Genomic DNA, 25,185 nt, shown 5'->3' with positions numbered 1-25,185 from the left:
CTGACAGTTCAGAGCCTGGAGCCTGCTTTGGATTCTTATCCCCCTATCTCTCTGCTCCTCCCAGGGGCATGCTCAGTCTCTCCCTCTCTCTCTCTCAAAAATAAATAAATATTAAAAAATTTAAAGAATGAAGCTGATGCTCACTGATGCTCAGAGAAGTTTAGTGATTTGCCCTAAGTTAGATAATTCAGAGTCACTGTGTCCCCAAGCCTATAATATCTGAATGATACAGCATCTCATATAAAGATTCATCCTTCAAAAAATTTATACCTAAATGTATTCCCATTTTACGTTTTCCCTTTCACTTGCATTTTCTAGTTTGGTTGGGTTTCTTGTGGTTGTAGCTGGTCTCCCCCAGGAGGTGCTCAGTCTACATTCCCAGCTCCTATGGAAATAAAAACCTGCTCAGTACACAGAGCAGAGCTGATCAGTAAAAAGGTCCTAAAAATGTTTGCTAATAGAACACACAAAACACATGTTGATTTAAGAAATACTGTTTAAATAAAAAAGATTCATAAGATGAAGTCTAGGCCCAGAAAGCAAACTGATTTGGGGGAAGGAAGGAAAAAGCCAAATTTAACTTTAATAAATACACAAAACCCAAAGACCCTAAATGAGATTATTCTACATGCCACATATGTATATCGGGATGGTGGTGAAAACAAAGCATTTCCCCAGGTCGTGTTTTCCTCTAGAATTAATACTGTATCCCTAATCTTACAGATTTTAGCATATTTCTTTCACAAGCAGTATTAAATAGAGGACTGGTTTGTCTGTTTGACATTTAACTACCCAAATGCTTACAGCCCTGTAGGAACTCCTAGGTATCTACCCACAATTTCCTTTAAACTTAATTCAATGGGATTCTGTTCCTGCTTGTCTTTGTGAAGCTTGTGCCAAGGAACATGTTTTCTATAAACAACAGTAAAAATGTATTCTTCTTATTTTATGCAAATAAATATGTCATCCATACTTCTGGCTCACCCCATTCTTATTTGAACTCTTGCTTGTGCTCAGACTTCTCTTAGGCACAAAGTGAAATGTGTATTTAATCATAAGGCCACTTAGTCAGTAGACAGTACTTTTATTACTTGTTTACAGTATTAAAAAATAAAATCAGGATCATTAAAACTACTAACACCTCAAAGGAATTCCAAAGCTTTGAATTCTGCTGTCAGTCAGACTCTTAAAAATTCTGTTCCAAGTTCTGATAAGTACAAATCGTCCAGATTGCCTTAAACGATTACTGATTTTGCAGAAGATAGGGCTTACGTGCAATAAACAAAGCAAGATTCACTTCTTGGCAAGAAAACACGGCAAGATTTTCTTCTGATTTAGAGAGAGGAAAAAAAATGATGCCTAGTTTTTAATCAGTAAGCTGTTTACTGATGTGGGTGTAGGAGAGATTCTTCTACCTATTTATTCTGGAAACGTATGAGATAAAAAAAAAAACCTTTCAATGAAATGACTATCACATAGATTGTGCTGCGGCTAATACAAGATTCTTGTGGAGGCAGTAAAATTTTGAACAGGCTATACAAAACTCAAAGTATTAAGAACTAAAATGTAATTCCCATCACATACTGGTTACTCTTCAATTACAGGATAAATAAAAGCAAAGGGAAAAATATGGAAAGCTCTTAAATGTAAGCTCCTAAACCTCAATACTGACCTACGGTTAGCATTAAGTCTGCAGGTGTAAGTGACATGCTGATATGGCACCTTGCATGCTTCAGGGAGTTCAGGCATCAGCTCTGGCTCCCAGATCCCTCCTTTGTCACCTGTCTCTTGACTTCACCCAACTCATTTGGCTCTGTTATATCAGAACTTTATGGAATGTTGGTGTGTCTTATTTATACGAAGATATCTAAACAAACTCTCTTCAAGATTAAACTTTTCAGGGGAGCCTGGGTGGCTCAGTCGGTTAAGCGTCCAACTTCGGCTCAGGTCATGATCTCACAGTTCGTGAGTTCACGCCCTGCGTCGGGCTGTGTGTCAACAGCTCAGAGCCTGGAGCCTGCTTCGGATTCTGTGTCTCCCTCTCTCTCTCTGCCCCTCCCCTGCTCATGCTCTCTTTCTCTCTCAAAAGTAAACAAACATTTAAAAAAATTTTTTTAAAAAGATTAAACTTTTTGAAACTTGTCCTTTCCTTGAGATCTACTAATCACTCTTTCCACCCTCCGTTTGTTGGCCTCGGATCTTTTTATATCCAATCTAGCTCTGGGAAGTGTGTATCCTTCAGTTAGCCCTTACTCCTGAGTCGTTGCTAACTCCACTTGAAGAGTGCATGGTGGTATTAGGCTTACAATTTGTTAGCCAACACAACAGAAATCATTAGGGAGACACGACTCTTATTCCCTTTTTTTTTTTTATGTTCAGCATATCTCACGGATCAATAGCTTCCTTTTCACCTTTTCTCAGTGTTAGAGCTTATTTTGAAATTCAAGGCTGGAGTCCACCCATATCCTACTTTTAAAAGGCACACCTTATGGGAATGCAAGCTGGTGCAGCCATTCTGGAAAACAGTATGGAGGTTCCTCAAAAAACTAAAAATAGAACTACCCTACGACCCAGCACCTGCACTACTAGGCATTTATCCATGGGATACAGGTGTGCTGTTTTGAAGGGACACATGCACCCCCATGTTTACAGCAGCACTATCAACAATAGCCAAAGTAGGGAAAGAGCCCAAATGTCCATCGATGGATGAATGGATAAAGAATATGTGGGGTGTGTGTGTGTACACACACACACACGCGCACACACGCACACACACACACACACACACACACACACACACACACAATGGAGTATTACACGGCAATCAAAAAGAATGAAATCTTGCCATTTGCAACTATGTGGATGGAACTGGAGGATACTATGCTAAGTGAAATTAGAGAAAGACAAAAATCACATGACTTCACTCATATGAGGACTTTAAGACACAAAACAGATGAACACAAGGGAAGGGAAACAAAAATAATATAAAAACAGGGAGGGGGACAAAACAGAAGAGGCTCATAAATATGGAGAACAAACAGAGGGTTGCTGGAGGGGTTGTGGGAGGGGGGATGGGCTAAATGGGTAAGGGGCATTAAGGAATCTACTGAAATCATTGCTTCACTATATACTAGCTAATTTGGATGTAAATTTTAAAAAATAAAAAATAAAATTTAAAAAAAGGCATACCTTAAAAATAAAGGAAGAAAGACAAGGTTGGAAAAGGGTACCCTATGAAAAACACTAACCCAAAGAAAGCTGGACTATCTATACCACACTAAACAGAAATTTTTAAGTTAGGAAGCGTTCCTAAAAATAAAGGAAAACATTTCAAAAGAAGAATTGGCCAATTTATTTATAAGACATTAAAAAAATCTAAATGTATATAAACTTAATAACACAGCTCCAAAATGTAGAAAGCAAAATCTGAAAGAACCCAGGAGAAACAGACAAATCCATAATCATAGTGGGGGATCTTAACCCACTTATCTCAATAACTGATAGATTAGAAGATAAAAATAAAAATACAGAAGCTATGAAAACGTGATGAACAAACTTGATCTAATTAAGAAATGTAAAATACTGCAGCCAATAGCTGCACAATACATCCTTTTCAACTGAATATATATTCTATGCTAGAAAGCAAATATCAACAAACTTCAAGGGCCAGAAATTATACAGAATACATTTTGACCTAAGTGGATTTAACAAAAAAAACAAAAAACAAAAACTCATACCCAAAAGGTAACCAGAAAATCACTAAACATTTGGAAATTTAGTAATATACTTCTCTAATATCTAGTTCAAAGAAATTACAATAAAATTAGAAAGTATCTTGACATAAAATAAAAATCTGCTAATATTAAAATTTGAGGTCTGCAACTAAAGCTGTGTTTAGAAATACATTTTTACCTTTATTTTTTTTTTTAAAGAAGGACTACAGGGGATACATGGGAAATCTCTACCTTCCTCTTATAATTTGCTGTGAACCTGAAACTGCTCTAAAAACATAAAGCCTCATTAAAGAAAAAAAGGAAGAAAGGTTAAAAGTCAAGGGTTTAAAAACACATCTTAAAAAAGCCATATTAAACTGAAGTATATAGAAAAAATGAAGAGAATAGTAAACATTAATGAGACAGAAAACCAACTTCCAAGGAGAAAAATCAACAAACCCAAAGCTTGATTCTTTCAAAGTACAAATGAAATTAATAAACTCCTACCAAGACTGGTCAAAAGAAAAGAGAGGAAAAACTACCATTATCATGAATTAAAAGGGGATAACACAGCACGGGCACTAAAAAGAGCATATGACAAACATTTAAAAATTTTCTAATGTTTTTTAATGCTTATTTATTTTTGAGAGAGAGAGAGAGACAGACGTTTCTTCTTGAGAGCCAAAGTCAGACGTTTAACTGACTGGGCCTCCCAGGAGCCCCAAACATTTAAAAATTTTAATGCAGAGAACAAATTGCTTGAAAACTGATATACAAAGACTGACATAAGAAGAAATAGAAAATCCAAAGAATTCTATATCAATTTAAAAATTTGAATCCATAATTTTAAAACTTTACACAGAAGTTTTAGGCCCAGATGGCTTCACAAGAAGATTGTGCAAAGAAGTTATGCCAAATTCTTCCACAGAATTTAACTCCAGTATCATTATGATATAAAAACTACAAAAAGACATTAAAAGAAAGAGAACACTAAACAACATACCAATAAACTCAATCTAACAATATAAAAAGGATAATAATATCACAATCAAACTGGTGTAGGCAAGCCCAAAATCCACGGGACAGGTGGTTAGAAAGGCAGGTTGGAACTCTTGGGTAGAAGACGGTGTTATCCACAGGTAGAATTTCTTTTTCTTTGGGGAAGCCTTGGCTCCTGCAACCTTTCAACTAAATCAGGCCCACACAGATTAACTACAATAATCTTCCTTAAAGTCAACTGATTATGGATTCTAATCACATCCACAAAATACATACACAGCAACACTCAGATTACTTTTTGACTGAATAACTGGGGACAGTAGCCTAGTCAAGCAGATACCCAAAACTGACTATTAAATACTTCCCATTTCTTTTTACATGGCCAGCATAACTCTGATACCAAAGGCTGACAAAATATTTTGGGAAAAAGCAAATTATTGGCCAGTATCTTTCATGAACAACAGATAAAAAATTCTTGACAAAGTATCAACAAATCCACAGTAGTGATACATTAAAAAAAAAAAAAAAATGTGACCACATGACCAAGTGGAATTTATTCCAGGAATACAAGATTAATTTAATCTGCAAATATCAATCAGTATAATATATCCTGTTAAAAGGGTAAAAGGTGAATAATCATATATCTGAAGAGATGTAGAAAAAATATTTGTCAATATTCAACACCTGTTCTTGATAAAAAAGTAAAAATTCTCACCAAATCCAGAATTTAAAAAAAATTAAAATTTGATCCAGATATCTAACCCCCAAATTGCAATTAACATTATTTTTAATGGAAAAATATTGAAGGATTTTGCTTTAAGAGTATACCTTTTTTAAGTGTTTATTTATTTTGAGAGAGAGAGAGAGAGAGACAGACAGACAGAGAGCACGAGCGGGGGAGGGACAGAGAGAGAGGGAGAATTCTAAGCCGGCTCCGTGCTGTCAGCGCTGAGCCCAACGTGGGCTCAATCCCAGAACCGTGAGATCATGACCTGAGCTGAAATCACGAGCTGGAGGTTCAACCCACTGAGCGTGCCCCAAGAGTATATCTTATCTCATCATTTCTTGTTTTTAAATTTTTTTAAATGTTTGTTTATTTTTGAGAGAGAATGTAATCAGGGAAGGGGGCAGAGAGAGAGGGAGACAGAATCTGAAGCAGGCTCCAGGCTCTGAGCTTGTCAGCATAGAGCCTGATGTGGGGCTCAAACTCAAGGGCCATGAGATCATGACCTGAGCCAAAGTCGAATGCTTAACTGACTGAGCCACCCAGGTACCCCTCTCATCACTTCTATTCAACACTGTACTGGAAGCTCTACCCCTCTAAGTTAAGAAAAGATAATACAAGTCTTATATTGTAAATAAAGAGATAAAACTATCATTATGAACAGCTGACAAGATTGTGTATGTAGAAAATTCTACAGAACAACAACAACAACAACAAAAAACCCACCAACTCCAGCAACTGCAAATTGAGTTCACAAGTTCAATGACACAAGGTCAATATACATAAATCAACTTTATTTCTGTATACTAGAAATAAGCAAGTGGAAAATGATATTAAAAACAATCTCATAAGTAGATGTAAAAAAACATTAAATACTCAGGGAATGTATTTAACCAAAGGAGTGCAAAATGTTTATACAAAAAAACCTCTAAAGTTAAAGAAGACCTGAATAAGTGGAGAGGTAGATCACATTCATAACTGAAAGATGCAATACAGTTAAGAATCACCGACTTCTCAAATCGATCTACAGCTAAAAGGTAATATCAAAATCCCAGCAGGCTTTTATAAAAAACAAATTGAAACGCTTCTAAAATGTACATAGTCAAGTAAAGGATCTGGTATGATCAACACAATCTTGACAAAGCAGTACAAAGTTACTAAGTTTCAAGTCTTACCAAAATGCACAATAACCACAACCACCATGTGGGTGTGAAGACAGATAAACAGATCAGTGGAACAAAATAGACACAGACTTGCTCACATATAGTCAAAAAGATTTTTAACCAAGGTGCCAAGGCAGTTAAATGCACAAAAAGTCTTTAACAAATGTGAATAGAATAACTGGGGAAAATAACAACAACAACAATCAACTGCATTCCATACAAAAAGTTAATAGAAATGGCTCAATTTTTTAAGAGGTAGAACAAGTAAGTATCTTCACATCCCACAAAGACTTCTTAGGACACAAAAAACATGGACTACAAGAGATGAGGGGGGAAGCAAACATTTCACTTCAACAAAATTAAAACTTGCTCTTCATTAAAAAAGAGGCAAGCCACAGACTGTAAGAAAAGATTCACAAAGGCCGAGTATTAAACTAGTATTATTTTTTAAAACTAGTATTAAGAAATATATACATATACGGGCATCTGGGTGCCTCAGTTGGCTAGGCATCCGACTTTGGCTCAGGTCATGATCTCACAGTTCATGGGTTCGAGCCCTGCATCAGGCTTTGTACAGCTTGAAGCCTGGAGCCTGTTTCAGATTCTGTGCCTCTCTCTCTCTCTGCCCCTCCCCTGCTCACGCTCTGTCTCTGTCTCTCAAAAACAAATAAACACTAAAAAAATTAAAAAAAAATATATATATATATATACATATAAACTCCTTTAAATCAACAATAAAATTTTTGTTTAAGTTTAAAAATCAGCAAGTGATCTGAACCAATATTTCACAAAAAGAAGATATGTGAATAGCCAATTAGCATGCATGAAAAGGAGCTCAGTGTCATTAAGCATCAGGGAAATACAAATTCAAACCCCAATGAGACCAATCTCTACTAGAAGGGCTAAAACCAAAAAGACTGATAATATTAACTGTTGTAAAGATGGACAGCAGCTAGAACCTCCATACTGCTGGTGAGTACATGTTGCAAGTATGTTGAAAACCTTTAAAATTTTTTAAAGTTAATATACACCGACCTTATGACCTAGCAATTTCATTTCTAGGTATTTGATCTAAAATAAATGAAAACACATGTCTACATCAACACGTGTACAAGAAGGTTCACTGCTAAAAACTCAACAACCCAAATGTTCATCAAGTAGGGGCTACAGAAATTGTGAAATCTTCACTCAATGGAATATCACGCAGGGAAAAAAAAATGAATCATTCAACACACAACTGGATGAATCCCCAAAAAGATGCTGAAAAAAAAGGGCAGCAGCCACAGAAAAACATGTACTACATTGATTCCATTTATACATAAGTAGCCCCCAAAATAAAAATACTGATTCTATGTCACTGGAAATCTGGGAAAGGTGTGGGGTGTGGAAATGAATGACAAAGGACAAGAGAGACTTTCTGAGGTGATGAGAACGCTCCACAACATCTTGTTTTGGTTAATCGCCACAGATATACAATTATCAAAATTCACCAAACTACCAAAAAAGAAAAAAAAAAAAACAAATAAACCAAACCCTAGTTTATTATATGTAAACTGTACCTCAATAAAAATATCAACAGGCTAAATAGAAGATCATGACACCACAATTCCTCTCCCATTCCTTTGGTCATGCTCAGACAGGTGTTGGCAACATGTAAATACACAGCCACAATGGCACATGGTGATCTCCTTTGGTGCGCTGTGGCGGGAGGGGAGGGGGGCACCTGCAAGGGGTAATGGTAACCAGCCTGCAGGCCTCAGACAAAGCATGGCTCCTGAACCACATCTGGCATATCTGCCATAGAGGGCTGCCCCTTAGCACCAATGCCAGAGATGTTCTTATCTGCTTCGTGACTCAATGCCAATGACGATCAAAGAACACTAAATCAAAGAACCCAAAAGAAAGAGCTCCAAGAGACAAGTGAGTCATGAAACTCACAAGCAGAAGACAGTATAAATTATAATTATCAGGTTCCACATCAGATTTGAGAAAGAAATCCATACATAAAATGGCAAGTGTGAGATTTTACTAAAACTGAAGTTCTCCAGCCTGTCCCTTTCTTGCTCATCTTATAAAGAAAACTCCTGAAGTAGCCAGAACTGAGTGAATGTAACAAAGAACAGCCTATGGGGACTCTAAAGGTCCTCCAACTAAGTAAATATTTAGCCATTTTCCTCTCCCTAGCAACGACTGTCCATTTAATCATCCCTAACAGTGCAAGGTGGCAAGGCGAGAAAGCCCCGTGAGTGGCCACTGTTTTGCAATGGACGTCATCCAATAACGCCATAATGTAAAGTTCTATGCTCTGCACAGTACCACCATGCTTGATAAAAATGAGATGTTTATTATTTTTTTTTTTAGGTCTTAATTAGCTTCTTGTTAAACTACAAACATTATCATTGGAGCACACATGCTGGGACAGACAAATTGGAACACTGGTTGCCAGCGTGGGAGGGTCCCCGGTGATTAACTGTCACTACGCTGATGTTGACGGTGCTGCTTTTCTAATTGTGCTAACCATTGTGTTGGGCGGTGGGGGGGGGAAACCAACCGTCTTGTCTTTCATTAAAAAAAGACAGGTAAAGGAATCATATGAGTGGGCTTGTGTGAATCCTACCACCCTGATCTCACAACCCCAAGGGTCAAGTGTTTGTAAATATTTCCAGTAACTCATATCACCAATTCTCCCTCCTATTAGCAAGGAAACCCACTTTAACTTGGCCATTTGCATGAATCATTATCTCTGGGCCTGGCATTTTCACGGGATATTCCAACCTTCCAACGGCTCTGGCTAAAACGCTTTTCATTGATTTTAAAAGCGTGAAAGCAACTGTGTGCATCAGTTAAAATGGATGGGTTTACTTTTAAAGAGTCGGTAAAACAGAGATCTTCTAAATGAGGGCAAGGTGGCCTAACTAACAATCTCCTTTGTCCAATGGGATTTGAGGGCGGGAGTGGGGGGAAGGGGTCAACACACCATAGAAATCTCAAAATGACAAAGTCATTGTTTGCTGAAAGAGGCTGGAATGCTTTCTACACACTTTCCCTGACATCTCCGCACAATGCAATGCAAGGGTCAGTGGTACTGAGACAAGTAAAGGCAGTTCCACTCTTTTGCTTCTATAAAAGCCAGCGACCCAACCTATTGTCCCCAAGTCTTCGGCTCGCTTTGTTCTCAATACCCAGATGCGGCAGCTTTTTCATTCCTGCTCCCCCTCTGGAAAGAAATGACTGTGGACACCTCCTTCACATTTTCTTTTTTCTCGGGCATTTTCACTTCATAAAGCCGCAGTCAATGTGTTTTGTGTGTGGTGAGGAGGGAATGACACGTTCCATGGTGGTCCCCACCACTGTCTGCATTGGTGGCTCAAGTAGCCTCAGGATTAGCCCTTTGTGCTCCATGAAAGGATATGAAAAGTCAGTTACTTAAGCTCAGTCAAGCTGTTGATTTTTTTTTCTTTTTTTTGGATGAGGGGTGTGTGGGGAAGAAAGGTTTTGCAATTCAGTTTTCCTCAATAAATTACAGCATTTTGCTGAGGGCAGCTGTGTGCAAGTTCACATGCTCAACGAGTCCCACGTTTCAAAAAAAAAAAAAAAAAAAAGACAAAAATGCCTAAAACTTCCACGTCCTACCTTTGTTTTCACTTGCTTCGCTAGTAGGAAGACTTCTGGGAGGTGATAATTGTTAATGTCAAGAACTCTAAATAAATGAGACTCCTTACTCAAATATTATCTGAGAGTTTCAAAAACTGCATTAAGTTCGTTACTATGAAATATTCAGTGCTTCACAGTCTATTCTGAGAGTAACGGAATTTGATCCCGTGAGTCTACATGTAAAAATATCTATTAAAAACTTTCGGGGATATCAAACTTAGAATATCTGTGAAAAAACTCATGTGGTGGTTATTTATGGGCCTGACAACTCGGTGACAGTTCTTTTGATGCAATATAATGCTATTACCAAACTCTTCCTCCCACTTAAAAAGGTATGTAGTGCTTTAAAAATAACTACCCATTATGCAATACTTAACATGCAGATGTTATGCTAAGAATTTTATTAAAATGATTTAATTTTGTCTTCACAACAACCCTTATGAAGTGTGCCATTTTTCTCTCTCCTACAGATAAAGAATGTGTGGCTCTGTGAGGCAGAACGGGAAGAGGCAGAGCAGGGATCAAACTCAGAAAGGCAGACTGCGGGGATTGGGAGGGCTCCCACCATAACCCCTCCACGACATTTTAAAGCTAGTTACATTACAAGTGATGCCCATGAACACATAATCACATTTACAGGAGCACACTCGGGGCACATGGATGGCTCAGTCGGTTAAATGTTCGACTTCGGCTCGGTCATGATCTCACAGTTTGCGAGTTCGAGCCCAGCGCCAGGTTCCGTGATGACAGAGCCTGGAGCCTGCTTCAGATTGTGTCTCCTTCTCTTCTGCCCCTCCCCCGCTCATGCTCTCTCAAAAAGCCTGGGTGGCTCAGGTGGTTAAGTGTCCAACTTAAGTTCAGGTAGTGATCTCACTGTTCATGAATTTGAGCCCCACTCACATTCCCTCTCTCAAAAATAAACATTGAGAAAAAATTTTTGAATCTATAAAAAAAAATTTACAGAAGCACGCTCAACCCTCACACCATTAACACATGAATATTTTCTTTTTCTTTTTTTCTTTTTTTTTTTTTTTTAATGTTTATTTGTGGGCCGGGGCTGGGTGGGGGTGGGGGGGGGGGGGGGGAGGCAGGGGCAGAGAGAAGAAGAGACAGAATCTGAAGCAAGCTCCAGGCTCTGAGCTGTCAGCACAGAGCCCGACACAGGGCTCGAACCCATGAACCATGAGATCACAACATGAGTCAAAGGTGGGTGCTTAATACTGAGCCCCCAGGTGCCCAAAAGCGTTTCCTACAGAACCAAGAGCACTGGCAAAAAAAAAACATTTGCAGGGTTCTTACAACCTCAGGTAGGATCACACTAAACAGATACAGAGGTCTGTTTTTTTATGCTGCCTTCCTTCTTCCTTTGGAACTGCGAGTGGCTCCGACTTGGCCATCCACCATAATCTGACTGGACAGGCAACATACCTGGTAGCTATAAGAGCTGGCATACATAATGACACACAGACCCATGACTGCTCTCTGCTGGGATATGGGCTTATGAATGACATCTCTGAGGCGAGGGACTCTTCCACAGTGTGGACCCACTAATCAGAATCAAAGGGTTTTAGGGCGCCTGGGTGGCTCAGTCGGTAAGTGTCCAACTTCAGCTCAGGTCATGATCACCCAGTTCATGAGTTCGAGCTCTACATTGGGCTCTGTGCTGACAGCTCAGAGCCTGGAGCCTGCTTTGGATTCTGCGTCTCCCTCTCTTTCTGCCCCTCCCCTACTTGCACTCAGTCTCTCTCTCTCTCTCTCTCCCCGCCTACCACCCCCCTGCTTATGCTCTATCGCTCAAAAAATGAATAAATGTTGAAAAAAAAAAATCAAAGGGTTTTCACCAGCCACACTTGGCATCACTACCTGGATATCCCAAATAGAAACTTGGCCAAACCCACTATTCTTGTGGTGTCTTCTTCCCTCTCCATGGCTTTCTACCAACATTCCAAATCCAAATCCCTGCACTGGAGACATGAGTCTCCCTGTGATCTGCCTCCTCTATACCTATCCATCTTTATACCCTCTGATGCCCGATCTCAAACTTCACATTATGGTGTCCTTGCAAACTTCCTAGGCTCTCTTGGACTTCCTGTCGTTGGTGCCTGCTTCTCCCCTACATGAGGCTCAGGGATCACTGGCTTCTCCCCTACATGAGGCTCAGGATCACCGGGAAGCCATCCCCAACTTTCCCAGGCAGGGTTACAGAGAGGTCCTAAGTACTACAATCTGAACTAATAGTTGGCCAATTCAGAAATAAATAATACAAAATCTTAAAGTTTTGGTTTAATTTAAAAGCATGTACAGGGGCGCCTGGGTGGCTCAGTCGGTTAAGCGTCCAACTTCGGCTCAGGTCATGATCTCACGGTTCGTGGGTTCAAGCCCCGCATGGGGCTCTGTGCTGACAGCTCAGAGCCTGGAGCCTGCTTCGGATTCTGTGTCTCCTCTCTCTGCCGCTCCCCTGCTCGTGCTGTCTCTCTCTCTCAAAAATAAATATTAAAAAAATTTTAAAAAAATAAAAATAAAAAAAATAAAAGCATGTACAGATCTGGTGTTGGGAGTGTCTCAAGGTCTTTCTTACAAAACTCACACCCGAAATGCATCATCTAGGACTTCGAAGACACTTTGTGAGGCTCTCAGCACAGATTCCTCCTGTATTTCTCCAACTCCCTCCCCCGCAGTCACTTGTCTCATCCATACCTAATTACTTAAAGCCATTTTTTTTTAAGCGGAGCCTTTTATTAAGCCTTCCCAAAGCACTCCACTTGGCATTCCTACTTATCAGTTCACACAATAAGTACTGTCATTATGAGATGACAACATGGGTAAGGAACAGGAACAAGTCTAGGAAGAATCACAACAGACTCTGGCAAAAGAGAAGGCCAAAGAATGGAGCGGAGAGAGTGCGTACCCCAGAGACAGCCACTAGAAGCTCATCTTACAGTGGGATGGAGAGGAGCATGAAATGCAGGAATCGGAGAAAAAGGAGGAATGGATTGAACACCAAGAACGTGGCTGACTCTGCCATCCTTCCTACAGCATTCCTTAGCGAAGAAATTAAAAAATGACTAAGGACTAGTATTTACCTCCGGAGGTTCAAGGACAGGTTTAGAGTTAACGTCTTAACTTTCCAGCTTCACTCAATGCGTGTTTTGCTAACTTCATCCGTAATTCTCCCGAAAGGAGAAAGCCTCATAGAATAAATCAGATCATGTAACACCGTCAGGCTTCCAGGAAACCTGGGGTCCTGGCATCCCAGCGCACTGAACTGAAATGGGAGAAGCAGAGCCAGAAGCCCAGGGAAGCCTCATGGAAGGCCGGCATGGAACAAGGTCGCCCGCTGCCCCGTCCTGAGACGCCAGTACAGATGCTGGCTGGAACCAGCAAGGCGGGAGGAGGAGGAAGCCTTCTGCCACAAAGCCTTTTGCAAAAGACCACAAAAAGGAGACCGAAATCTGAAACATTAAGATCCTTTCCAGGAAGTAGCCAAGGGCACAATTCATAGGCAACCTCCCAGCACATGCAACAACACGAACCACATTATCACCCTTGTTGATCTTCAGTAAAATCCACCAAATGGGAATAACGTGTTCAAAGGAGATAGATGTCCTTGTCGCCCTTAGAATTACATGGTGAGCGGCCACTTTCCTGCTCAAAGACTTTGTATGGGGCCAAGGGTTCACAGGTTCAAATATAAATTCCTCAGACAAGTTTTCCAGGTTCCCTTAAACTGCAGACCATGATTCACAGGGAGCCCTACATAAAACCCTCTGTTACAACCACAAACATTATTTTCCTTGCCTTACAGTTTAAGATGTACATCCAGCTACTTGATTTGAAAGGGCTGCTAATCAATAACATGACTGCTCCTTGAGGGTATATGTGCATTTATATTTACACACGTACACACACCAGATAAAGCATAGACAAGCTCTGTTGCCTGAAATCAAGTAGACCAGAACTCTTATCTTCACAGAAGAGAATGCTATTGCCTCCATTATCAAATCTTAAAATTGAGAGTTTAGATCCTTAAGTATTCAAAATGTAAATTTGCTACTTGGACATTCGGTTAAATTAACTATAAAGTATTTATTTTTTACATATAAATGATAAACTTATTACATTCAGTGTATACACTTCTAGTGTTTAAATTTAACAACTTAACTTTTAACTAGATTTGTGTCATTGTCTATAAGGAATGTATTTCTAACCCCTAGTACTAGCACAGTATAAAATCACCTGTTGTTCACTGTTTTAATGTAAAGTTAAGCTTCTGTTTTTCAACAAAATCTTAAGAAATGCTCCTTTGTTTTCATCATAGCCGATTACTTTTCCTGGTTTACATAACAGTACTCCAGAGCTACGTATATCACAACCCAAACAAATGTGCATTAAAATGTGTAAATATTGTATCTTCTACTTCATGATGCTCACACCTAAAACATAGTCACAACTTCTCCTATACTTGTGTTTGAAATCAGGTTTATCATTAGCTAAGGAATAAAGTTCTTGAAAATAGCAGCTCTCAGTCTGGATTTTACAACCAGCAAAAATTTGAAAAAGCATTCATGAAGGAGGAAAGTGATTTGTCCATCTTTAATTCTAAAGAAAAAAGAGGGGCGCCTGGGTGGCTCAGTTGGTTGAGCATCTAACTCTTGATTTCAGCTCAGGTCATGATCCCAGGGTCATGGGATCGAGCCCCGTGTCAGACTCCACACAGAGCATGGAGCCTGCTTAAGATTCTCTCTGGCTCTTGTTCACACGTGCTAAAGATAGAAAAGAGAGAGAGAGAGAGAGAGAAGGCCAGCACCACAATTTCAAAAGATTTACATCTCAAATACCATGGGATCACATTACATGAGCACTTTTACGACTTTTGTTGAAGAGGCAGCATAGGCACCAGATGACAAATAATTTAATTATTATTAGAGATTCCACCTGGAATCTCCCTCATTGAGAAGAGTCTGATGTGATCAAAACATAGGAAGGGGAACTCTGCTTCTCCTTCATGAACATAAACGAGTATAACTCAATAATATAAAAATAAAAGCCTCAAAGTGATCGCTTACTAGATGTGTGATCCTGGACGAATTATGTAACTCCTCTGGGCCTCATTTCCCTCATCTGTGAGAACAGCACAATAACTGTACATAACTCATGGAGTTGCCAGAAAGATGACAGATTATACAAATAAAAGATCTGAAACAAGTTTGGGCACCCAGGAAGGAGTCTCTAAACATTAGCTAGGATTAATGTTATTTCCAGGTCATTTGGACTACCTATCACCTTTTGTACTGACTTTACACCTTCTGGCTAAGAGCCACTCGACCGTATTTAAAAAACAAAATGTCCGAAAGAGAAAAACAGAAAATTCAGCTTTGCAGGGTGGGGAGGAATCCTACACCATCCTTTTTCTTTTTTCCATGTTACCTCAGCTAGGGGCAACCTGGTGCTTGAGAGCCACTGCCCTAAAAAGGGTAGGCTGCTGGAAGGATAAGAGGTCCACGCTGACTGCAGAGAACCACTTTCCTATTTGGGGAATAACTCAATACAGTTTTCATGACTTGAATGAAATACAAAGTGCTGATCTGCCTCAGTTCCTGAAGCTGTGCTGAGCATGAGAGAATGCCATGAAATACAGCCTTAGAGCCTTGCCTTTAAGGGATTATGCATATTTTGATGACTTAAAACATTAGAAAAAATATTTGAGCCTCATGATTAGCATCAAATATACATTTTTTTCAATTTTGAAGTATGAGCATGATGTCCCTCCTCTGTTTATAATATTCCAGTGGTTTCCCGTTGCATCCAGAAGAGAACCCGAACCTCTTAACCTATGGAGTCCAGTTCTGCCTAGGTCTCAAGTGCCCTCTTGCCTACGTCTCCACTCTGTTCACGGCCTGGCTTTCTCTTTACCTGGGAACATGCCACTTTGCTCCCATCTTGAGCATCTGCGCATGTTTCTTTTCCTGAGCACACATTCTGCCCATCTGCTTCCAGGTCTTTTCTGCATGGCTGTTTCCTTCATATTTTCCAAACTCAAACATCACCACTTCCTTGCTCACCATGTCCCAACAGTCCCGGAAGTCACCTGCAAAGACTTCCCATTCCTTAATGCACTAGGAGATTATTATAATTGCCTTATAAACTTAACTGCTCACCATCTGTCTTTTGCAGTGGAATGTAAACTCCTGGAAGCCAATGCCCGATTCACTCCTCTACACACCAGTGCCTAGAAAAGTGCCTGGTACACAGGAAGTACTAACTGACCGAGTGGAAGTGAGGTCGTAATGCAATTTGCTCAGCACTGCACTTGGCCACGGTTCGAGGATCCCAGCTTCTTCAGAGGGGATAGGGATAGTTTTATTGCAGAACAAAGTGCCCAAGGAAAGCTTCGCTAATAGGAAGAAGAGACTTTTGATGGTCTGTGAAGAATGAAGACGGTCTATTTGAGGTTGCATCCAAGGTGTATATGTAACACATAGAAGAGCATCAATAGTCCTCCTGGCAGGCATGTAGAATTCCCTTCCAGGAGTTGTAGAGAGATTAAACTTAATACCTAGGAGATGGGAATCGTACTCTCTAGGCCTGAGCTCCGCTGTCATACAAATCACCAGCAAACAAAGCAAAACAAACCTATTCAGATATATATTCCGAGACAGCACTGCGGTGTGAGGAAAGGGTGTGAACCCCTGTTCCCACGTTGGGCATGGCCCGTCTTAGAGGAAAATGAAATCCAGTTATCTCTTGAGGGGTCTTACCCTTCTATGACATATTAGAGTCTTTGGTTCAGAGAAGAAAATACATGAAGTTCTGAAATAAGCAAATACACTGACATCTGAAAGCAAAGAACAAAGGTATCTGCTTATCTCAGAAGACCACGGGCAGGTTAATCTATGTATCAGTATTCATGAGGCATATTCATGAGGCAAAGACAGAAGAAAACAAATAATCAAAGATGGGTCTTTTTTATAACTACAAAATGTTAAATTAAGATCTCATTTAAGGGAGTGAGAAGGAACTAGCTGAGGAAAAGGATACAGAAAAAACACTTTAAAATAATAAAAGTTATTAAAATGATCAAGTATCTCTCAAGGCTTATCAAATATACCAAGGATGAACAGAACTGTCAGAAAGGAGTCGAACACCCTTGGCACTAACTTTATCCTTTCAAACAAAGCTAAGCAACTGCCTTCCAACTCCTATCTCTTCCTGAGCTCAGGCTCAGGTCCCACATGGGCACTCACTTCCAGAAGCATTTCCTGCTCCACCACCCACAGGAGCCTCTTCCTCTCTGATGGAGGGTCACTTCCTGAAAGCTCAGGTGAGCTCCTGGACCTAACAGCTTGCCTCCCGGGACTTCCTCTGAGGCACTCGGCAAAATTAGCATTCCAAACTCAGCCTAGGATGAATTTTTGGACAGCTCCCTCTCCTGGGGGTGGGGGTGGGGGTTGGGGAGGGCTGGAGGAGAGCCATGAGGGCAGGGCCTCACGCCTACTCGCCTCTGTATCTCAAGACCTCGAATCTAACCCCTAGTTATCAGTGGGATGTGTGTGTGTGTGGGGGGGGGGGATGTTGGGATGAAGAGATACACTACCCCCCATAGCACCCACATAAGCCATAAAACCCAAACAACCTAGCAACACTGAGCAAACTCCTTCAAAAACAGCTTGCTCTTATGTCAACTTCCTCTCCTCTGACTTACAGCCTTTGCAATCTGGCCTCCTTCTATCCTGAACCTTCTCCAGCTGCTCCTTGGACTCCCAATCGTCAAATCCAACTGACTGCTTTCTGCTTCCTCACCTCCTCCTTTGCACTGAACACACCTGTCTTCTTTTGGTTTTCCAGCACCAGTTTTCCTCCTTTCTCCCTCACTGTTCATTCTGTGTCTCGTCTGTCTGCGTTCTCTTCTCTGCCTTTCTCTTTAAGGATTAAGGTTTCCGTAAGGTTCTGGTCTTGGCCCTTAAAAATGCTTCACTCTCTCTGGGCAATCTTATCCACCCACCCCCCCACCCCCCCACCAATGACCTGCTCAGAGAAGAATACACAGGCTCTATGTTCATGCCAGGTCTTAAACACCAGGCTCACACCCCCAACTATCTGCAGGATGCCCCCACCTGGATGTCCCAGAACTCTTCCTAAGATAAGTGAACTGAAAATTGCAGACGAGGACTGGAAATCAGACTGCTCTCACGCTAGAGCTTTATCCTCTCTCCTACACAGTCTCCCTCCTTTTATAAGGTCACACAGCGTTGTAACTGCTGACCTTCGGTCTCTCCCAAGAGAATGTGCCTCATGGAAGACAGGAATTAAACGGTTTTTTTTTTTTGAAGTTTTATTTTTGAGAGAGAGCAAGAGTGAGCAAGCGCGGGCGGGTGGGAGGGGGGTAAAGGGAGAGGGGGACAGAGGATCTGAAGTGGGCTCCATGTTCACAGCAGAGAGCATGATGTGGGGTTCGAACTCACGAACGAACCGTGAGGTCATGACCTGAGCCGAAGTCGGACGTTTAACTAAGCCACTCAGGTGACCCTGGAGGACAGGAATTAAATGTCATTCAGTTCCACAACCAAGCCCAGCAGGTGCATGGCATGTTGAACATGGGAAGTGCTGGCCAAATGAAGGCAGACACAGATTCCATCTTTGTCAGCACATGGTAGGAGCTCAATAAAAGATGGGGTGGAGAAAACAAAAAGGAAGACATGTTACAGGAATGAGAAAATATGGTAGAATTACAAATCTGCACACCACAGACACATAGTAAGAAACAATGTTTCCCTTTTGGGACGAACAGTCAAGATTCTCCATTATGTATCTAGTTGCACATATGTTCACAAAACAACAGACCTGAACAAATATTACACCTGTGTATTCAAAATCATTAAAAATTAATTTGTCATTAATTAAAACTTAAATATTAGAATATTAAAAATATTACATATTTTCTTGGTACCTTTATTAATTAATCATTGTTTTAAGAAAATTAAAGACTAGGGGCACCTGGGTGGCTCAGTCAGTTGAGCATCCAACTCTTGATTTCAGCTCAAGTCATGATCCCAAGGTCATGGGACTGAGCCCTACATCAGGCTCTGTGCTGAGTGTGGAGCCTGCTTAAGATTCTCTCCCTCTCTCCCTCTCTCTCTCTCTCTCATTCCATCCCTCTGCCCTGCCTCCAGTTTGCATTCTCTAATAAGAAAGAAAGAAAGAAAGAAAGAAAGAAAGAAAGAAAGAAAGAAAGAAAGAAAGAAAAGACTAGATTTATGCTGCTGGTATTTGTGCTATGGCATTAGGAAGTCAGCCAAACACTCAAAAATGGACATTTTAATCACTACCTCTATGCTTTTGTTTACCCAAATACATCACGTTTTGAAGGCCAAAGTCCTATTCATCATTGATTTGTCATGTCTGAGGTCTAGATGAAGATCTTGACACTATTTGTATTTTGATCCCTATTTTTGTAAAGACATGTAGTTTTAACATGTGAAGAACTATATCTGGCTTGATAGATCACTTGGTTTTAAAAATATCGTTAATACTCAAAGCTGTTACAATTTTCATGAAAGTGAATAAACAAAACGTGTCTGAACAACACTGGTAAGCCAGATGTGCCCTGCCAGCCATTGGCTAACTTATCTGATAAGCCCAGGGCAACCCTGAGGTAACCTGCAGACTGCTGTTATTTTGGATTGTAGGAATCATTTATTTCCTACAATGTACTCAGAAATTTACCTCACTTCTGGCCCAGCCTTCCAAAATAGAAGGTCGACAATCGAACTTTCTTCATTCACTACCGTTCCGTGCCCAGGTCAGTTCGGGCTCCCAAATCCCGCACAGGAACCCCACTCTAACACAGGACAACAGGAAATGACATACAATTTCAAAATCCAAGGTGTCACAGTCTCCCACGAGCTGGATTAGGAACAGCTAACTATCCAAACAAAACAAAACAAAAAATAAAAAAATAAACAAAACCCTACAAATATTTACACAAATATAAATCTTTTGTTGAAGTCCAAGAGACAAAGTTAGGAAAATAAGCTCTACCTGGTCAGCAAATATACTCAGGTTTTAAACAGAATTGTCTTATCTCACGGGTAATAAAATCTGCCCCTGATTTCTGACCTGCTTCTACAGAGTATTACTGACTCCAGCCACCACGGCTCAAATGGAAGGTTCTGTTCTCCCGTCTCTCCCCAGTTTCTCAGCATCAGACTCCATTGGAAAAACAATGAAGTTCTAACCCAATGGTTCACATTTCTGAACTCTTGCTTACAAAACCAACAAAACTATCATTGTCTTACAGAAAAAGCAATCAAACATGCGTAATATGGATTAAAAAGCTCACATGGATAACTGTAATCACATTATTTCTATATCGATTTGATTTTAACTCTCCAAAAAATTCATGATCATATATGTATCTTTAGTAAGGGGAAACACACACACACTGCACAAGACAGTCTTAATCTGAATATTCTGATAAGTGGAAAGCTTAACTCCCTATTCAGGAAGGTATCTCAGTTTTAGATTTCAGTTTGCGTTCTATTTGTTACTATGTAAATCCTGCCAAGTTCTTTCTGGCTCCAGAATACCTGATGTAGAGGATATGCAGACTGGGAAGGCCCACATCTCCTGCAAGATAATACCAAGGGGAACTTCTTGACAAGGAAATTCCCAATCCTTTTAAAACTCAACCGTTTCAATTAAACTCACCTGTTACATTCGGAAAGACTCAGGATCTGTGAGCTTCTGTGAGCTTTTCTGGGGCTGCCAGAGTCAGAACATTTTTACCCAAAGAACCAGATGTGAGACATTAAAACCGGGGTGGGGGTGTGGGGGGGCTTCCCGGTGCCAGGAGCTGATTCTGCTACTGACATCAGAAACAAAGGCAACAAGGCAACGTTCTAGTATCTCAGTTCCGAAAGAGGCTAATGAAACTCCTTAGAAGAGTTTCTAAAGAGGTCTGAAAGTTGTTTCCCTTTTAGATTCCCATGCAATTGGGAAGGTGCCGCTGTTCACACAGGTAATATTCGTGATAACCTGTATGTTTTCCCTAATACTTAAAACTTTTAAATTTCTCAGAGGACTGAGTCAACGTAGGTAAAATTTCCTTTAAAAAACCCTCACCCACCTGAGAAAGGCCAAACAAAAACCAGATAAACTACTTAAGCAACGCCACGAGGTGAGTCAAACTGATTGTCATTTTGACCTTGCTTTGCTTTAATTCAGGAGCCTATTTAGAAATGTAACAAGCAACCCTCTTCATTCGGCTCAGCTAGCAGAGCTAATAGGCTTCTAATTAATTTCCAGAAGATTGCTGTTATAACTAACAGGTTTTAAACATTTGGTTGATTGGGGAAAATGAATTGAATATAATGTATTTGATTTGGAAAATTAGTTTTCATTCTATGTGCTTACCCTAATAGTGTTTATTTTAACTTTACATGATTCCATTAAGAGTCTCAGAACACCACTGGGTTGTTTTTATCCTTACAGAGTCCTAACCAACTTAAAAAAAAAAAAAAAAGTAATCAATTTACATTTTGATTTTTGTTGGCCTTTATTTGAGGGCAGGTTAAATTCATTTTTGTGGCTTTAATAAAAAAAAAAAATCTTCGCTTGCTAATATAGCAACGGGCCCAAATACTTCAAAATGATCCTAGTGATACCTCAGTCAAAAGTGTGCTCATCGCATGCAAATCCTTTGGAGAAAGGCCTCTGCACACAAAGTAAGATGACCAGTTACTGCATTGTTTATGAAGTTTCCCTTGATTCCTCCTGACAACCATTTAAACAATGAATGTTGGGAAATGTCCCTCAAAGAATCAACAACAATGGCAGGGATCAGAGCTTTTATATCTAGCTAATACTATTTTTAAAAGGAGAAAATATTTCTTCCTGAAGGGATTATGGGAAGCCTTATTAAAGACACCTGCAAACAAAACAAGTGACAATAGATCTTTATCATAATTGATAACTGAGTTATCCTTTAGACAAAACTCCTTTCTTGGAGACAATAACATCGAGATTTACCTCTGCTATTAGAGTCAAGAAATCAGCTAATCGGGACTACTGGTATTCCACCAGGATAAGTCTCACCAAGATTAAGTGAGCAGATAATAAAAAGGCCCTTGTCTCTCTGGTTAAAGAGAAGTACAACGAGATTAGAATTTTCTGAGGCTGCTCAGAATGTTTTATAATGAACTCAGGTGGCATCGATCCCTGTGTCTCCATATATCATTCAGAAAGAGGTGGGTGACTCTAATTATGAGGACCAACTATGTGCTGAGCACGCAGTGGGACAGCCCGCTTTTACAAACTCGGCCTCTGCCTTAACTTGCACTTGCAAAGAAACAGAATCTTTCCCCAGATCTTCTCAAAGCGATAAACAATCTCTGTCAAAATGTGACTCTGTTTTAGTGAGAGATTGCTTCTTGGGGATAAATTACACAGCAAAACCCAGCAGGGCACATTTATACAATAAGCTTGCAGAAGAGGGAAGGAAAAATCAGAGATCTTCGCAGTGAAAGTACTCTGCCTCGGAGTCTCCTTTCTTCACACCAGTAACAGCGCACGTCTTTCCTCGTTGGCTACACTGTTTGCAGGCAGATATTCATTGCTCCATTTCCCCTGTGACTCACAGAAATGCCTGTGGTCATTTCGGGCCTATTACCGATTTTTATGACATAGCTAATTTTCCAAATTAAGTAATTCTGGCTCCTTTTATAACAATGGCTCCAGAAAAATCCCTAAGTTTTGACTGGAAGCGCATCTGGGCATTGAAAAAAAAGTGTAGGGAAGGGGGGGGCGGTTGGGGGGGGTGGGGAGGAACCATCAGGATGAAGCGATAATTGCAGACCTCAGTGGTAGCATTTCTACTTCCTGGCCTTACAATGAGTTCATGATTAGACCACTGAGGAGAGTGAAACACAAGGTCATGAAGTATTAGCAACAGCAGCGGTGATTTTAGAAAATGTGCATGCAGTTGTTGATAAAAGCACTTCATTTAAAAAAACAAAAAACAAAAAACAAAACCCTTGGAAATGAAGAAGAAAGTCCCCTGGCCTGAATCACTGAAAAGTAGACAGAATTAAACAGCAGGAAAAGCATCCCATGTGTGCAGCAATACTGAGCAAGCAGATGAGGCATGAGATGACCCAACATACTTCTTCAGAACCTCAAGTTCACAGACAAAACAAATGCTGTAGAGAAGGTATTTGCAGGATTGCTGGGTTTAAAACACACACATATACATACACACCTTAAGACTTAGCACAATCAGCGTGTGAAAGAAAAGCTGCCTAGAAAAACAAGAAGGACATTTTCTGAGATGACTCTGATCCTGTACTCAAATTATTGGCTTAAATGTACTTGCCTTTAAAGGCTTTGTATCTACAATAACTGCTCTCTATTGTCCTTGCTAACGAAGTATTATTTTCACCTTATTATTACTAATCTTTTCTTTGTCAGTAACCACACCTGGTTTTATCCCCCAAAAAACGGTGAAGTATTTGTCCTTTGTGGTAATACAATGCATAATTTAGTTAATCTAGGCTATCTTTCCGTGCGAGGTGACTGTTTCTATATTATGAAATGTGTTCACGGTCGAGTGAGATCCATGCCAGATGCCTGGAAGGCAGACGGAGAGCCGCTTACCAAGCTTGTAGCTGCTTCGAACCCACCTTGACATGACTCTGTAGCCGCTCCTACACCCGGGGTATTACTCATGTGAACTTGGCCTCCGAATCAGAGCCACACCTTCCTCTTACCGCCACGGCCTTTACGAAGATAACGCCACTTCATCAGGCCGAAGGGCCCACCCACGGCCCCCAAGGAAAGGACTGGAAAAAACAGGAACTGCAGTTCCCATGCGAGAACTTGGTGTCACTGCCAGCATTACCTGAATGAAGTCCAGAAACGTCAGGGGCAGCAAGTCGTCCATGTGCCCGATGTCTTTGGAGAAGCGGTTCAAAATCCCTCCTACAACAACAGGACGAGAGACATTACTCACTTCCCCAGGCCGGCCCTTTAAGAGAAACGATTCACAGGCAAGTCAAAACATTTGAAACGTATATGTATTTAATGTATCACGCGTTCATACGAAATAAGCCAATGTCAGCGGCGAAGAAAAAGAAAAAACAAGATGATACCCAAAGAAAAACAAAAATACCACCAACGGCAGTGGGTAGGGAGTTGAAATTTGGCCGACTTTTGATAAAATGGAGGGGAAAAAAACGTCACAGCGGTACAGGGAAGGGTTGGTGGATTTTAGAACATTCCCTCCTTTTAGATGCCATGTAGGATGCCCATTCGGGGGCTGAGTTGGTAAATAAACAATTGCAAAATACATAAACTGACCCCCAATTGTTATACTAATTTTGCTTTAGTAATCAGAATTTTGCTAAGTGGTAGTTTTTAAACAGATGTAATTATAACCTCTCTTTTTTCCCTCCTCAGGATGGTTCACAGCATCTCACGTTTTGGCAAATGTTGGAATCCTGCCATTCCCCAGTTGTGAGTTTTCTACTAGGATTATAAGCCGCTATTTTCTGAGGTACACCAAGTGTGACACAGACTCCTTCTTAGATTTCCAACACAACCAGAGGAACGTAGGCAGGAAAGAAGAAATATTACTTAATGATTAAAGGTGGTTTCTTATTACTCATTGTATATCCCTTCTCAGAATCCATGAGAACAGGACATCCTAAAGGCTTGAGAACTGGAATGTGAGAACAAACTTTCAATAAATATCTAGTCTTTTAAATAAGATTTTAAAGAAATGGAAGCTACACACACACACACACACACACACAGCCTATTTTGGTGTAAGCAATTCCTAAGAAATGCGTTTGTCTACGTCCCTGAACTTCTTTTGTACTGGAGGCTTCAGGAAGCCAGCCTGCAGGGGAGATGTGTCAGAAGTGACTTCCTCCCGGGC

The 25,185-nt window shown here is 40.4% G+C and overlaps 1 protein-coding gene across 5 annotated transcripts in view; it reads right to left on the bottom strand.

Annotated features, from left to right (window-relative positions):
- ABCC4 (ATP binding cassette subfamily C member 4) overlaps positions 1-25,185 on the bottom strand; it is a 264,459-nt gene that overhangs the window by 67,983 nt on the left and 171,291 nt on the right. For all 5 annotated transcript variants that reach the window (XM_058681819.1, XM_058681826.1, XM_058681841.1 and 2 more), the window contains one exon: positions 24,148-24,227. In XM_058681819.1, coding sequence (XP_058537802.1) covers positions 24,148-24,227 — 80 coding nt within the window. The remainder of the gene's footprint in view (positions 1-24,147; positions 24,228-25,185) is intronic.

The sequence above is a fragment of the Neofelis nebulosa genome, chromosome 1, assembly GCF_028018385.1.
Source record: "Neofelis nebulosa isolate mNeoNeb1 chromosome 1, mNeoNeb1.pri, whole genome shotgun sequence".
NCBI classification, from domain to species: Eukaryota; Metazoa; Chordata; class Mammalia; order Carnivora; family Felidae; genus Neofelis; species Neofelis nebulosa.
Note: the sequence above shows the minus strand (reverse complement) of the source record. Positions and strands in the feature narration are given on the sequence as shown.